This window comes from Ornithorhynchus anatinus, chromosome 2, assembly GCF_004115215.2.
Source record: "Ornithorhynchus anatinus isolate Pmale09 chromosome 2, mOrnAna1.pri.v4, whole genome shotgun sequence".
Lineage (NCBI taxonomy): Eukaryota > Metazoa > Chordata > Mammalia > Monotremata > Ornithorhynchidae > Ornithorhynchus > Ornithorhynchus anatinus.
The window spans coordinates 9,630,255-9,647,013 of NC_041729.1; the positions used below are offsets into that span (position 1 = coordinate 9,630,255).

Below are 16,759 nucleotides of genomic sequence, written 5' to 3' on the forward strand. Positions count from 1 at the left end.
GCGCTCAATGGTAGCGCTGATTGATATTTATGATGAGGTTATCATTGAAATCCAAACTAATGGATAGCTTCCTCATCCTAAATCCCTGGTGCGGCTGTCCCTAATCCAACTAACTCCTTTAAAAAAAAAAATCATCAGATCAAAGGGGAATTTAAAACAAATTTAGTCAATTTCTTCTTAAAACCAATTTATCTTTAGGATACAGATGTACAGGGTCATCCTGCTGAATCAGTTGGATTTTCCCTTTGCCTGCAAAGATCTGAGAAAAGAACTTGGCTCTTAAATATCTAGCTGGACTATAATATGCAATGTAATCACTGTTCTACTAAGGTCCTGTTGAGTTTTAATCTGATGGGAGTGTTGTCATTAGGAAATCTAAGGATGGAAAATACTTATTACAATTCTGAACTCAAGTTTTCAAAGAAGTGGTGGCAAAACCATCTCTTTTGGGATTGAATCCATCTTTAATAGTCAATTCAAAAGCCTCTTTAACTCTGCTGGCTTCCTCCTTTCTTATTGCATTTTCAGTTTGGCCCATTGAATGCACACCCACTTAAAGAGGTAGTAAAATAGAGCCTGTTTTGAATGAGCCACCCTGCAGCTTTTAGCCCGATGCTTTCCATTAATGTTAAATTATTGCCAAATTACTCCCTTGGAGTGGGAAGTAGAAAGGGAAGTTGGGGCACTTAAAAATCAGAATTTGTCTTTGAGATATCTCCAGTGAGGGTGTGTTTGTAATGGCAGAAAATTCTTCCTATGGGATGAGCCATTTTTTTCCCCCAAAGTTGGTCAGGCAACCATGGTTGTTCTCAGATGGAAAACAAATGAAAATCTATTCTATGGGAAGTCCATAGAGACAAAAGAGAGCCTTAGAGAAGAGGATTAACGTTTTCTCAGGCTTTAGTAGAAAAGCCCCTTAGCACACTTTTCAAGGGGCCAGCTATTAAAAACATAAAACTTCTAGTTAGAGAAATGGAACCTTATAGGACTAAACTATTTTGAATGGAGAATTTCAAATGAGGAATTTACCATGGCTTAACCTGAATTCACCAGTGGAGTAAATAAAAAGAAATGATTTGAAGGGTGTTTAAGAATCTGAATTAGATAAAATCTGCATTTTTAACCATCAGGTGGTGGTTGTACATGAAAATGAATTTCTTGGATTTACCTCTCCAGGACTTCAGAGGTAAATTCAAGAAAGGGAACAATGAAAATGGGAGCCTGGGGAATTTTATAGTTTCTGAATTGCGCAAGCTATCCACAGCCAGGCTCAGGAGTTATATCAAATCAGGCAGATCGTCACCTTTGCCCATTACAAGGTTTAGTTCTGCCATCTGTCTTGGAAGTTCCTCAGAAGCAGTGAGACCGTGCCAAGATTCTGATCAGAATTCGTGTGAGTCAACCATATAATCATCGTGCTTGTGGTGGGGTGTTGGGTCCAGGCTTGAAATTTCCTCTGGCAGCCGTCTCAGGTTGTCGCTAGCATCAGGCCTAGTTTTCCTCTGGCTCCAAAGTACCTCGGGCGAGTTCTGAAGTTTGTTTGTCTTAAAGATCAGAAACCATTTGCCCCCTAAGAAGATTTAGGTTAAATCATATAAAAATGGAGCACCCTAGCACAGATGAGCTTATTTCCACCTTCCTTAGCACTTGTGTATGTTTGTGTATGTTTTAGATGCACATACACACACACACACACACATTCAATTCATTTATTTTGAGTATTCTAATTGTAAATATTTTTTATGAATGTCACCCCATTAAGAGTGGAAGCTCCTCGTGGGCAGAGAATATCCCACTTAGTCTGTACTTGATTGGTACAGTGCATCTCACCAGTTCTACTTGTATTCTCCCAGTGCCAGCTAAGAGGCTGGCTATGGTTTTAGGGCATCGATAGCCGGCAGGAACTGAGCCAGTTTTTCTTTTCTTTTTTTCTTTTTTGTCACCACTGGGGATTGGCTGTCTTTAAAGCATGGTCGGTAGCAGTAACCACTAATAATTGGGTCCAGCATAGAGTGGGTTTGAGGGGGTCTGGTGGGTGGGGAACACGGCTAAAGGGAAGTGTCTGTCAGGGAAGAAACAGTTCCCAATTTGGAAACACTCTGGGAGGGCTGAGCCATTCCAGAGACCTCCAGGGTCTGAGTGGATTTGAGAGAAGGATCTGAGAGTGGTACTGAGCTTCCTCCAGAGCCAATTGGACCCACCCTAAAAATGACCCAGCTCCCAACAGCTTCCAGATCCAGGTTGACCCAGCTCAGATTAACTCTCCCACCTCTGCACACTCACCTTCTGAGGACGATCTTGTGTCCAAGCAGATGCCCAAGAGGCCCTTTCCATCTAACTAAAATCCCCAGGGCAGTGCCGGGCTAATCCCGGAGTCAATCAGTCAGTCCTATTTATTGAGCGCTTACTGTGTGCAGAGCACTGTACTAAGAGCTTGGGAGAATACAATATAACGGACACATTCCCTTCCCACAACAAGTTTACAGTCTAGAGAGGGAGGCAGACATTAATATAAATAAAATTATAGATATGTGCATAGGTGCCGTGGGCCTGGGAGGTTAGGGGAATGGGGTGGAATAAATAAAGCAAGTCAGGGCAATGCAGAAGAGAGTGGGAGAAGGGGAAAGAAGGGTTTAGTCAGGGAAGGCCTCTTGGAGGAGCGGTCTGAAGTAAGCGCTTAACAAATACCATAAAAAATTATTTTATTACCATTTTAATCCTAATCAATTTTTGTTTTTTAAGCACTTACTACATGCCAGGTACTGTTTTAATCACTGGGGTAGATACAGGTTAATCAGACACCATCCATATCCCACATGGAAGCAGCATGGCTCAGTGGAAAGAGCTCGGGCTTGGGAGTCAGAGGTCATGGGTTCGAATTCCGGCTCTGCCACTTGTCAGCTGTTTGACTGTGGGCAAGTCACTTCACTTCTCTGTGCCTCAGTTCCCTCATCTGTAAAATGGGGATGGAGACTGTGAGCCTCCTGTGGGACAACCTCATTCCCCTGAATCTACCCCAGCACTTAGAACAGTGCTCTGCACGTAGTAAGTGCTTAACAAATACCAACATTATTATTAGAGAAGCAGCATGGCTCCGTGGAAAGAGTACGGGCTTGGGAGTCAGAGGTCATGGGTTCGAATACCAGCTCCGCCGCTTGTCAGCCGTGTGACTGTGGGCAAGTCACTTCACTTCTCTGTGCCTCAATGACCTCATCTGTAAAATGGGGATTATGACTGCGAGCCTCATGAGGGACAGTATGAGGCTGTATCTACCCAAGCACTTAGAACAGTGCTCTGCACATAGTAAGCGCTTAACAAATACCAACATTATTATTATTATAGGGCTCATGTTTAACAGATGAGTTAACTGAGGTACAGAGAAGTTAAGTGACTTGCCCAAGTTCACACAATAGTCATGTGGTGGAGCCGAGATTAGAATCCAGGTCCTTCTGATTCCTAGGGCCGCGCTCTATCCACTAGACCACGTGCCTTTGTAATCGCCAGGCCAAGAATAGTGGTATTCTTCCATGGTAGGTAGAATGGAGAAACTACTGTAGTAGGTAGGGGGACTTAAATTCACCACTGTCGGGGGCAATTAACATTACTTTTTAAAATTATGATTTTAAAATGGCCACTTATAAAAATATGTTTATTCTATTAGCCATGTAATTTGAAATATATCCAGGACAAGCCCTCGCCTGCCTCCCAGCACAGCTGCCGATGTTGTAGAAGATTGATGCCAGTTTTGTGACCACATATCTTTCCCTACTGCTTTTACTCGTGCTCATTTGTTAAAGCTAGCCCCACTCATCCTTTTTCTTCCTACACTTATCTTTTTAAATCGCGCTCTGTCTCGCATACATAACTGTGCCTTTTCTAAGACTGATTCATTTCTGAACCGCCACGGTCCCACCATATTTTTCCCCAGTGTTGTAATGTGCTCATATAACTATACCAAATGGCTGATGCTGTGCCAGAGCTCCATAGACCGGTCGGCGGTTGCCAGGGTAACCAGCTCGGTAGCCATTGTGGTCTTCGCTGCCCACGTTAGCCAGTCATTTTCAGTATTGCCGCAGGCACATGAGCCGTCAATGGACTTTGAAATGTAAAATGTTTGCAGGCCCCTTGCAGCGAGCTGCACTCCTGACTGCCTACTGCCTCGTTGCACTGAAGTCTCTGGACCCACTCTCATCCATCATTCTCGACTGGAGAAAAAATCTACCTGTTTACCATGAAATATCTATATAAAAATTTTTAGGGTCCCCCCCCCACCTTAAAAATGGTCACTCTGCCACCAAAATGCCAGTCCTTGCCAGGGCCTCTTGGAAAATCCACACCAAGTCCCAAGTGAGACCGGTAGCCATTGCTCCCAAAGTCTGGGCTCAGATCAGAGTAGAGTGGCTCAAAATAGGGACCAGGAGACGAGGGAGAAGACAAAAGCAGGGAATAGAACCAGGAGGGCATGAGAATAATGAATCTATTTATTGAGTGCTTATTGTATGCTAAGTGCTTGGGAGAGTACAGTACAACGGACTTGGTAGACCCGTTCCCTGTCCACAGCGAGTTTGTGATCTAGACGGGGAGACAGGCATTAAATAAATAGCTTATAATTGAGAACAAAGCTAGGGATAGAACGTGGTGTAAGGAGACACCCAAAATTCCATCTCGTCTTTCACCGCACTGGATTTGTCTGACTTCTGAAGAGAAAGGAAAGGATGAGCAAGCTCATAAGGAACAGGCAGGCAGCCTGAAGGGAGAGCCTGGCTGCTAAGCTAAATCAGGGAGTCTGGGGTGGGAGAAAGGAGCGGGATGGAGAGGGGAAATATTTTTCTTCTACCACAAGTTTCATAGCTTGACTTAAAGGGTGTGGTAAGAAGGAGAGAGAAGCCTGTTTCAGTTTTAATCCAAGTGACAGATGATAGCTGTTATGGGCCCCTTTACATCTGGCAAAACACACCCGCCCCTAGGAAGTTATATGTGTTGGAGAAAAAGTTTCTAAGATTCCTAAACTGTTACTTTCACTTGAGTGGCAATGGCTCACCAACGAGGCATAAACATTTACTAAATTAAAAAGAATTTGCTCACTAGGCTTCTTAGATGTGCGGGTGTATTGTCTGTAAAAAAAAAAAAAGGCAAAAAGGAATTAATTCTGGTTAAACAGGCACTCCAGGAGATACGTAGCAGACTACATTCAGAGTGGGGTTTCTCCTTTGACTGCTGGGCCTTAGAAGCTTGAGAAAGTAGGAATATATGTCATACTCTAGCTGTGTCTCTGAGTCATAGTTTCAGGGCCCACCTTGGAAAGAGAAAGCAGTGTGCTATCCACTGGGCCAGATCTTTCTTAAACTCCATTAAAAAAATTGCCCTTCAGCACGTATCAAGTTTATGAAACCCCAGCTCTCTAATTGCAGCTCAAATGGTGCCAGTACAAATGAGGAAGATTCTTCTTCATTCCTTCACTTGCAGAATTTGGTCCTGTTGTCCTACTGTGTGTCAAAGTACAAAAATACAGAGAGAAAAAGACCTGAAAAATCAAAAGAATCTAAGAATGGTCAGTTATTCCCAAAACTGCAAGTTTCTGTCCTAATCCAGGGCTTTGTGTTCAAAACACCATCCTGAATTTCTAATCAGAGAAACACCTAACTTTGAGTAAACTGGAATGCTAGTTCATTCATTCATTCAGTTGTATTTACTGAGCACTTACTGTGTGCAGAGCACTGCACTAAGCACTTGGGAGAGTACAGTACAACAGTAAACAGACTTTCCACCAAGGAAATGTCAACACTTTGGAACAACTGTCACACTGTGAGAAGTAATCAGAAACTCAAGAGTAGAAATGTTCCATCAGCCAGACCCCTCTCTGATGGTGATTTGTGGATTAGAAAAGTAACTTTGAATGATGCCAGGGCCTAAGCTATGGCATATAAATACACTTTAATAGTAATAATAATAATGATGGCATTTGTTAAGTGCTTACTCTGTGCAAAGCACTGTTTTAAGCGCTGGGGAGAATACAGGGTTATCAGGTTGTCTCACGTGGGTCTCACAGTCTTAATCCCCATAGCACAGAGAAGCTAAATGTCTTTCCCAAAGTCACACAGCTGACAAGCGGCTGAGCCGGGATTTGAACCCATGACCTCTGACTCCCAAGCCCGGGCTCTTGCCACTGAGCCACACTGTTTCTCTATAAACACATCTTAGAAACTCCATTTAGAATTTTCCTCCTCTGCCTCCTCTTCCCTTCCTCTGACATTCAATCACTGTAATTTATTGAGTGCTTACTGTGTGCAGAGCGCTGTACTAGGCACTTGGGAGAGTACACTACAACAGAATTAGTAGACATTTTCCTTGGCCATAAGAGCTTACATTCTAGAGGGGAAGATGGACATTAATATAAATTATTACATATAATTTCAAGATATGTATGTAAGCGCTTTGGGGGTGGGGTGAATATCAAATGTTGTAATGTACTTTCCCAAGAGCTTGGTACAGTGCTGTGCACACAGTAGGTGCTCAATAAATATGATTGAGTGAATGAATGCATGAAAATGACCACAGGTTATAGATCCACATGCATAAATAATGCTTACACCTCCTCCGCTTCTCTGCTAAATAAGTGCAGTTTATCCAAAAAGAGTTTTTTGAAAATAGCATCATTCCTTCAGGAGTCACACTTGTAGAACTCTAGGAATGCCCCCTACGCTAATGTTAAGAATGGTGTAACATGTTCGGAGCTTTGGAACCCCTCACCAGTGCAAAATTGCTTTGCTCTCTTTAAATATAAAGACAATGAAAACAAGTTTACTTGGTAATAGGAGGCCCCAGAAGACAGATTTGAATTCAAGTTTTAAATTTCAAGGGCAAGGGTCAGCTGGAGTGAGAATGAAAGTTCTTATGAAAGTATAAGAACTTGGTTGGAGCAACCAAACTTCTGGCTTCCCAGAATGATGATTTTGGAAAAAATATTTGCTTGGGCCGGTAACTCTTCCAGAAGCTATATTGCTCTGACTTGGAATGCTGTTATTAGGATATTAAGGCCAAATAGTCCCTCCCCGTGAAGTTACTCACTTTAACATCTTTCAGGGCATTTTTCAAAACCAAGGCCCCTGAAACTGTGGGTTGAAAATCCTGGCCCACCTACTCTCTTTAAGACTAGTTACCCAGACAGTTTATCAGGAGTCTGAGATGGGGTTCATGTAGGGATGAAAATATTCTAAATCCCAAGAAAAACATCAAAAAGCAGAGCACACCCCACCCCACCTTGCTCTTGGGAGATTGTGGGGAGCAGCTGTGCCCCAGGAAACAGGCTGTTCTCTTGGAGGCTGTTATTACAGGGACAAGGAATCTGCATTTGCAGAGTCCATTTGTGAGCCTTCATGAAATGAATGGGCCAACCACTTTGGGTACCCTTGTTTACAAACACCATTTCCTCGTGTCCAGCTGAAATTGCTCTTATTTGATTGCTTACTTACTAAGAAGAAGAACTACTTGGCTTTCAGGGTGATAAACCCCTGGAATGGACAGAACTGTTAAAGAGCTGTGGAATCTCCAAACCTGTACCCCTTTAAGGCAGTGATGGGCGGTCCCACTGTCCTGTTTGGTTTATTCATTCTCCTGTCTGGAGGCACTAAGTTGGGCCAGAAATTCACAAAGAGTTTCTTCTGACTCTGTGATCCCAATGTGATATTCCAGGCAGCAAATTTGGGGGTTTTATTGCCATTCTCTGGTGGTAAGAGGAACCATGATAAAAGTGGCACAAAGTACTGGGCTGCAGATGCCAAAAATGCTGTGCCTCTGGTGTCTTATTGCCTAGTAATTATGTGAAATCTGGATCTGATTCCAACCATGTCGAGTTCTTCTTAGATCTTAGCAGAAATAATGATTTTTTTCCCTCATACTCAGGCATATGGTTTTTGTTGGTGATTGTGTGTGTCGGGAGTGTGTTTTTATATAAAATATACAACAGAAGCGTTCTATCCAAGTCTCTTTCTAGGCCCCTGTGAAAGTTGTGTAGTTGGTTCTATATAATGCAAATATATATGTAAAACAAATACTATACACACACACATGCACACCCTCACATTCTTTCATATCTATGGACAGCTTTGACAGTTACCTAGAAAGAGATGTATAGGAAATACATCAACCTATGTCAAATATGTCAACAGTAAATCAACTACGATCTTGGGTTCTTTGCAGTATTCGATGGAAATTGATGAGCATTTAATTCATGTAGAGCAATGTGTGCATTTGGCTTTAATGGAAAAACACTACATGGTTACCTAATTCTCAGACGTGTGCATTTTAAAATAAGTATTTCATTCCAATCCAGCTAAGCTGTCTTTGGGACCTGGTAGTTGTACTTAGCATATGTATTAAGGCATTGATATAATCTTTGTATCGAGCATGGTTTGTTGTGTTTGAACTGAAGAGCTGATCCCCTAGAGACTGTCCAAAGGGCTAAAGTTAACTCTCTTTAAAAAAAAACCAAAAACAAAACTTTTTCAGCAACTGCAGATTTTGAAAATGTAAATGTGAAAATAGACTTTTAAGACTTTTTGACCCTGCTTTGGCCCGACTGTTTGGAAGGAGCAGAGGGGTATTTCTATTTTTAAAGCTCCTCCTATGAATGGGACTTTCCCACTCTAATTAGAGGCAGCCACGGTTGAGCTGAATAAGTGCCATTATTCCACCTTGGTAAAGCAGAGCTGGGCAGAGCTATTCACTGGGAAGAAAACTCCTGGGAAAGCCCGCATTCTCCTGCAGTCTTCCCAGAGTTCTTTCCCTGTTGCTGAGATGCCGCTGTTCGTCTTCTGCTTGGGGCACATCACGAGCTGTGGTGTTGGAGATGACTGAGAGGAGAAACAACTGGATTCGGTACTACAGTAATATCTTTGTTGATGTAGAGAAAACATGCTTTTGCTAAGAAATGCTGCTTAGACTAATCATGTGCAACATTTAGGAAATCAATCAATTACTGAGCACTTACTGGATGCAGAGCACTTTTCTAAGCCCTTGGACAAGTACAGTGTAAAGAGTTGATAGACCCCTTCCCTGCCCACCGTGAGCTTACCTATTAGTATTGGATTGATAAGAGAAAGTAACAGAAGTAATTAATACACAAATTCTGTTGTGATACCAGGTCACTTGCACCTTTACACTGAAAACTCCATGCCGAAAATATAAATCTAGCAGAATCATTAGAGAGATGAACGAGAGGTCAGAACAAGTTAAGAAAATGCTTCTCGATATCTCATTTCTGTTCTTTCTGAGGGGAAAATGCAGTCCTCAGTTTGTGACATTTAATCTTTACAGTCAAATCTATGATAGCACTGAGGTTACATCTTGAACAGTTCTGGGTTAAGAAAAACTCGTAGTACACTCTTCTTGACTAATACCTCAAACACATCCCTAACACTCCTTTATTCCAACATTGCATTCTATCTAGATGGGCTTTCATTGCTGGAAGGTCACATCTTAATTGTGCAGAATTCTTTCCAAAACGTGTAGTGAAAACAGACATTATAGGGGAACAGACTGAATTGAATACCCCTCTCCCTATGTTGAAAGTATGTTTCCTCAACAATCAATGGTCTTGAATACTTATTATGTACAGAGCACTTGGGAAAATACAACGGATTGCCCTCAAGGAGCTTAATTATGATATTTGTTAAGTGTTTGCTATGTGCCAAGCTCTGTTCTAAGCACTGGGCTAGGTACAGAATAATCAGGTCCCACGTAGGGCTCACCTTCTAAGTAAGAGGGAGGGTAACTATATTGAATCCCCATTTTGCTGATGAGGGAACTGAGGCATAGAGAAGTTAAGCAACTTGCCCACTGTCACACAGCAGGTAAGTAGTGGAACTGGGATTTAGAACTCAGGTCCTTAGACTCCCAGGCCCATGCTCTTTCCATTATGCCCCACTACTTACAGTTTTAGTGGATCAAAACTTATGGAAAAGGAGCTATTTTCTAAGAAGGAATCCCTTTCTAGGTTTCTGAATAAGCTAGCTTTTGATTTGGACTAGGCAGAGAATTTTATGTTTTCTTTTTTGGTCTGTGCAGGATTTCTTTGTTGTTGTTGTTCTTGTTGTAAAAGTAGTATTTTATTGAACCCCCATTTGGTGTAGTGTACTCGCTGTACTAGGCACTTGGGAAGTATAGAAGAGTGACCTGGACCCTGGATTTACACTTTTTATTTTGTACTTTCCTAGTACAAAAGTTCCTAGTAGGGTGCCCTGTGTCAAGTGGATACTCAGTAGAGAGAGAGTAATGGTCAAGGAGACATGTAGGAGCCAGTTCTACCCATGGAATCATCATTATCAGTGATATTTATTGAGCACTTACTGTGTGCAGAGCAGTGCTTGGGAGAATACAATACCACAAAGTTGATAGACCTTTGCCCGGTCCACAACAAGCTTACAGAAGGAGAGACCGACATTAATCCCTCAGTTTCCTTTTCTAAATAAAGGGGGAAAAGTGAGGAAGCAGCGCCCATACAACTTAGATAGTACTTCCCTAGCGGTGATTAATTTTATTTGCAAAACTCCAGTGTTCGTGAGTGGGGATCAGTTATTTTCTAGATTCAGCTCAGGACTCTGATGTTAGGAGAACCCTGAAAGTGAATTCTGGTGTAGTCTAAGTGTTTTCCTAATTGTATTTTTGTTCTCTTTGCAGCACTAATGGAACGGTTATTAATAAACTGAAGGTTGTTAAGAAGCAGACTTGCCCTTTACAGACTGGGGATGTAATCTACGTTGTTTACAGGAAGAATGAGCCAGAACACAGTAAGGGATTTGTGTTTAATGGAAACAGACCCTCGGACTGGGGGTCGGGACCCCCAAGGGGATCACAAAGGGGGTTTCAAAGGGTTGTGGGAACAGGAGCTGCAGAATGGTTGTTTGAGGGGGGCAGCAGCCAACTGGGCCCCTTGATCGGGGGGAAACTAACCTCCACCACCTCCCAGGCTCTCCCCCACACTCCGCCGTTCCCAGTCTGCTGAGTCGTTAAGGGAGTTAGAAGAATCTAAGGATGATTTTTTTTTTATAGTGGAAGGGTGGTGCTTGGGAAGGTCCCAGGAATTCTCAGAAGGATGGCAGAATGAAAAATCTGAAAACCCAAACATATGGGGAGAAAACAGAATGGATGGGTAGAAAGCAATCTTTCCCCAAAAGTGCATTTGTTGACCCATTCGTGTTCACTGGGATTGTTTGACTGACATCCAGCCCCCTGCCTCTCTGCCCAAAGACAGACTTTCTTTTCTGCTACGGTTCTCTCTGTAAAGGAGGCCAGGGTTGAGCTTCGTTGCCATGGTTGCTTTTCCCCAGCCTAACTCTGATGACGACAGACTTGTTCTTCGGAGTTTATTTATCCCCAAGTTGTTTAGAATGCTTTGAATTATTTGCTTGGAAATTCTTGGGAGATTATCCAGAATGGGAAGGTTAAACTCAACATTGGTTTTGAGGAGGTACAGTTCATATGAGATGGTAATTGGATGTTTTCATTGCAAGTTCTAAGTGACTGTGTTCCATTTTCACTTTCACTGTTTTCTTGGAAGTAGTCCCTTTAAGAGGTCAGAGGGAGAAGAGGAAAGTGGTCGATCTTCTTTGTTAAAAAGTAAATTTCCCCTTTAGGGACTTATTTTAGCTCTTTATCTGGGTTTTGTTTCCTGTCCTTTCAGATGTTGCGTATCTCTATGAATCTTTAAGTGCAAAACAAGATGTATCGCAAGAACTTAGTGGTAAGTAAAGCATTATTTTGGTTAGAGTAATAAGGAACTGTAAAGAATTCCACCCTTTCAAAATGAAAGAACTCTGCCTAATCGAATCAATAATTTGTTTCGCACAGTGATTCCCAATCAGAGAGCCGCAGCATAATTATGTGAATAGAGATCCTCTGGAATATATGCTGTGCAACCATCTTTAATATTGTACTCTCCCAAGTGTTCAGTTCAGTGCTCTGCACAAAGAACTCCTTATCTTTCCCCCCAAACCCTGTCCTCCCCATCTTTCCCATCACTGTAGACAGTACTACTACCCTCCCTACCTCACAGGCCTGAAACTTTGGCCTGGTCCTCATCTCATCCCTCATACAACCCACATATTCAGTCTGTCACCAAATTCTCTCAGTTTTACCTTCACAACATCACTAAAATCCTCCCTCTCCTCTCCATCCAAGCTGCTACCATGCCTATCCGAGCACTCACCCTGTCCCACTGTGACTACTGCACCGGCCTCTTCGCTTATCTCCCTGCCTCCTGTCTATTTCCACTCCAATCTTTACTTCACTCTGCTGCCTGGATCATTTTTCTAAAAATGCGCTCAGTCCGCATCTCCTCACTCCTCAAGAACTCAGTAGTTGCCCATTCACCTCCACATCAAACAGAAACTTCTTGCCATCCAGCTTAAAGCACTCAATCAGCTTGTCCCATCTTATCCTACCTCACTGATTTCCTACTATAGTACTACTACTACTAAATCTATAGTCTAGCATGCACACTTTGATACTCTAGCTCCACGTTACGTACCATGCCCATATCTCATTTATCTCACTGCTGACCCCTTTCCCACATCCTCCCTCTGGCCTGGAACTTCTTCCCTGTCCATCTACACCAAACCACCACTTTCTCCACCTTCAGAAGCTTACTAGGGTCACAGCTCCAAGAGGCCATCACCAATTACCCATTTTTCTCCCAACTCCCTCACCCTTCTGTGTTGCCTGTGCACTCGGATAGTAATTAATAATTATAATTCTTGTTAAGTGCTTACTTTGTGCCAAGCACTGTTCCAGGCGCTGGGGTAGATACAAGTTAATCAGGTTGGACACAGTTCCTGTCCCACAAGGGACTCACACTCTTAATTCCCATTTTACAGATGAGGTAACCTAGGTTCAGAGAAGTGAAGTGAAGTGACTTGCCCAAGGTCACCCAGCAGTCACATATTGAGAAGCAGCGTGGCTCAGTGGAAATAGCATGGGCTTTGGAGTCAGGGCTCATGAGTTCGAATCCCAGCTCTGCCACTTGTCGGCTGTGTGACTGTGGGCAAGTCACTTCACTTCTCTGTGCCTCAGTTCCCTCATCTGTAAAATGGGGATGAAGACTGTGAGCCCCACGTGGGACAACCTGATTCCCCTATGTCTACCCCAGCGCTTAGAACAGTGCTCGACACATAGTAAGCGCTTAACAAATACCAACGTAGCGGAGCTGGGATTAAAACCCAGGTCCTTTTGATTACCAGGACTGAACTGAATCCATGAAGCCATGTTCCTTCTCATTATCTGGACCCTTTGGGTATTTGGTATTCATCCCACCCTCAGCACTTATGTACATATCTATAAATCTATAAATTATTTATTTATATCAATGTCTGCCTCCCCCTCTAGACTGTAAACCTGTTATGGGGCAGGGAACGTGTCTACCAACTCAGTTGTATCCTCCCTCCCAAGCACTTAACACGTGCTCTGCATACAGTAAGCACTCAATAAATGTCGTTGATTAAGCACTCAATAAATTCCATTGATTGATTGACTGGGACATGCAAGAGCATGTGCCCAAGCTTGAGATTGCACCTTTGTACATTCAGTCAAATTCAAATCAAAGTGTACCCAGAAAATGCCTCATTCACTAGCTGCATCCCTAACCTAAGAAAGTTTGGAAACAATGGTGTAAGGTTTTACGCGTTGGTGTAACAGTGGATTTTTTTCTGTTGTAGAGGCTAATCTAGAAAACTTGTGCCACACGACCAAAGATACCTCAAGTACAGGAAGAAGTGATGAGACCCAGGTTATTCCATCACTACCCGCCACTCAGACTTGCTATGAGGAACCACAGCCATCTACATCCACATCTAACCTCTTTAACACGTCCTCTACCTCTCTTATGGAGTCAGCTTCTACTGAGCGGGAACACCCTTCCACATCTGGTGAGGTTCCGCATATCTTGTACTCTGTCAAGCGCTTAGTATGGTATTCTGCACAGATAAGTGCCCAGAAAATACCACTGATTGATGGGTTGAATGGTGAGAAGGCATGTTGGTGGTCCAGTAGCCAAAATCCAACCACTGGGTGTCACCATCACCAAATCCAAGGATGCCTTTGGAAGGCCTCATGTTTACCTCAGCAGTTTGGAGAGGGACCTTTTCAAGCCGGGAATCACTTTACGGGAATTTCCTTCAGTTGGATTAGTCCCTCCTAGTCCAGATGACTACCTGGAAGAGAGAGAGACCAGTTTCGAAGTCCTTCACCCCCGCCAAATTATTTGAGGCATTTGAGGGGAGATCCCCGAGGGTCTGGGGACAGCTAATTCTCTTCCCCTCTTCAAAACCCTACTGAGAGCTCACCTCCTCCAAGAGGCCTTCCCAGACTGAGCCACCCTTTTCCCTCTGCTCCCTCTACCCTGCCCTTCACGTCTCCACAGCCTAATCCTCTTCTCCCCCCTTTCCCTCAGCTCCTCCCCCTCTCCCGTCCCATCCCCTCAGCACTGTACTCATCCGCCAACTGCATTTATCTTCATTACCCTATTTATTTTGTTAATGAGATGTACATCACCCTGATTCTATGTATTTGCTATTGTTTTAATGAGCTGTTCTTCCCCTTGATTCTATTTATTGCCATTGTTCTTGTCTGTCTGTCTCCCCCGATTAGTCTGTAAGCCTGTGAAAGGGCAGGGACTGTCTCTATCTGTTGCCAATGTGTACATTCCAAGCGCTTTAGTACAGTGCTCTGCACACAGTAAGTGCTCAATAAATACTATTGAATGAATGAACAGAGCCCTCCCCCACCCCCACCCCCAAAGCTTCTTTCCCCAGAGCTCTCAGAATCCATAAGGAAGCCCCTGGATTGCTTCATCCCCTCAGGGCTTCTCTGAATTAGGAGCCGGCCCAGAATAAATCCCCCAAGGCAGTTGGGTGTCTCCTAGAGCCACCACATATACAACCTGAACTCTCGGACCAGACCTAGACCCCTAAAGGATCCCATGGCCACCCCAGAGCACGGTAACCCAGACTCTGAATTGCAAGGGTGCTAGCTCTCGCAACATTCCAAGCTCTTCTGAGCGCTAGGGTCCCACTCAATTTTCATCTGCTGAAGATTTTTCTGAATGTGTTCATAAACACTTCACTGATTCTAACCATAGGCCACGGGGAAAACCAACTGGCTGAATCCTGAGAATTGTATAGCTGACAGTGTCTTATTCAAGTTGAGGTCTCCTAGGGTCATCTCATCCCTTCCTCTGCCTCTAGTACAGATTGCACCTAACGAGGCCCAAACAGCTAGGAGGTCATCCTGTTTGTTGTAGGGGTCAGTTCTTATGGAATTGGTTTAGTTTCTGCTCCTTGTTGTTGCTGCTTTGGGGATTTTGGATTCACCTTCTCCCAACCCTTCCCCCAGGCATAAGCGAAACTTAATACACTGAAATTACAACTTCAAACATTTTCCTCCACATTGTGCAATCTGAGCTTTATGAAGCAATTCATCTACTAATAAAGTTAAATAAATATGAACACTTGTCAGTTCCTAATCTTAGCAGCTTCATTACTCAACACACTGCTGATGAGTGCCCTTTGCTGAGCTGGTTTTTCACATCTGCTCCAAGCTCCTTTTTAATTAAAGGTTCAAAGCAAAATCATGGGATAAGGAAACAATGAAGGTCCTCAGTATGTTGGGGTTTTTTTTACCACCTTGTCTTTGGACAGCTCTGGCAGAACCCAAATCAGAGGTTTACTTCAGGACTGGGGTGTGTGGGGTGTGTGTGTGTGTGTGTGTGTGTGTGTGTGTGTGTGTTTATACATGTGTGACACCTCGTTTTAATAATTGATGCTAGAAGTTGAATGGAGACCCTGTTTCTCACCCCAGGGAGAGTTGGTCTAAAATACTTCTCCTTTGTGGAAAAGTATAAAGTGATCGTCTTTGAATGGGCTGCATTTAATCTGTTTTGTTCCATTTTTTTTTTTAATGGATGCTATAAGGTACCAGATACCCTGTAGAACCTGCTTGGCCTCACAGTCCCTGGTTTCTCTGCCTTTCTCCTATTCTCCCCTAGGACCTACGTGTTTAGGCACAAACCTTGAAGAGCACAGCCAATTTGCTGCGAGTGATGAAACGTCCGATTTCACGTCAGCTCCCGTAAACAAAGAGGGAACCCTAGCTTTGCTGTTGAAGCCGGAGGGGCCGGATGAGCTGGAGGACTTGGAGCCGGTTAAAAAGAAAATGAAGGGAGGTTAGAATGTCATGGTTCTATATAATAGGGAGAGGTTTGTTTGGAACTCTTCTCTCAGGGTTTAATTAGGCCCAGTTAGGTTTGTGAACACACAAGCGTGAGGATGCTTATCAATCAGGGAAATTCCTTACCATGGGGTCAGATTTTTCATCCTGTCTAGGGGATTTTTAGGCATGTCCTCAGGGGCACCAACTTTTCGGTGTGAGTACGGGGCAAATTTGGGATGTGGCATTGAGGGATCAGGGTAGGAGGATAAGGGAGAAGAAAGAAAAGGGAGCTGGAGAGGGAGTTTAGGGATAGGGAAAGAAGGAATGGGAAAGGGAGCGGAAGGTCAAGGTATTTTCACAGCTTTCCACCACTTTGGCTCTTGGAGCCATGAGAAGTCAAACCATTTGTCCACCTTGCTTCCCCAGTCTGCCTGGATTGACCTGGTGGAGGTGAGGTGGGTGGCTGGCTGGCTCATCCCCTCATGGCTTTGAGGCTGGATTTGAGATTCCCATTCCTGAACCCAGCCAATAATATCTGTGTCAGGGAGCTAGCACCATT

The 16,759-nt window shown here is 43.5% G+C and overlaps 1 protein-coding gene across 2 annotated transcripts in view; it reads left to right on the plus strand.

Annotated features, from left to right (window-relative positions):
* Nucleotides 1-16,759, plus strand: part of CHFR (checkpoint with forkhead and ring finger domains) — a 44,870-nt gene that overhangs the window by 9,492 nt on the left and 18,619 nt on the right. For both annotated transcript variants that reach the window (XM_029056539.2, XM_029056548.2), the window contains exons 4-7: nucleotides 10,678-10,787; nucleotides 11,681-11,740; nucleotides 13,710-13,919; nucleotides 16,037-16,213. In XM_029056539.2, coding sequence (XP_028912372.1) covers nucleotides 10,678-10,787; nucleotides 11,681-11,740; nucleotides 13,710-13,919; nucleotides 16,037-16,213 — 557 coding nt within the window. The remainder of the gene's footprint in view (nucleotides 1-10,677; nucleotides 10,788-11,680; nucleotides 11,741-13,709; nucleotides 13,920-16,036; nucleotides 16,214-16,759) is intronic.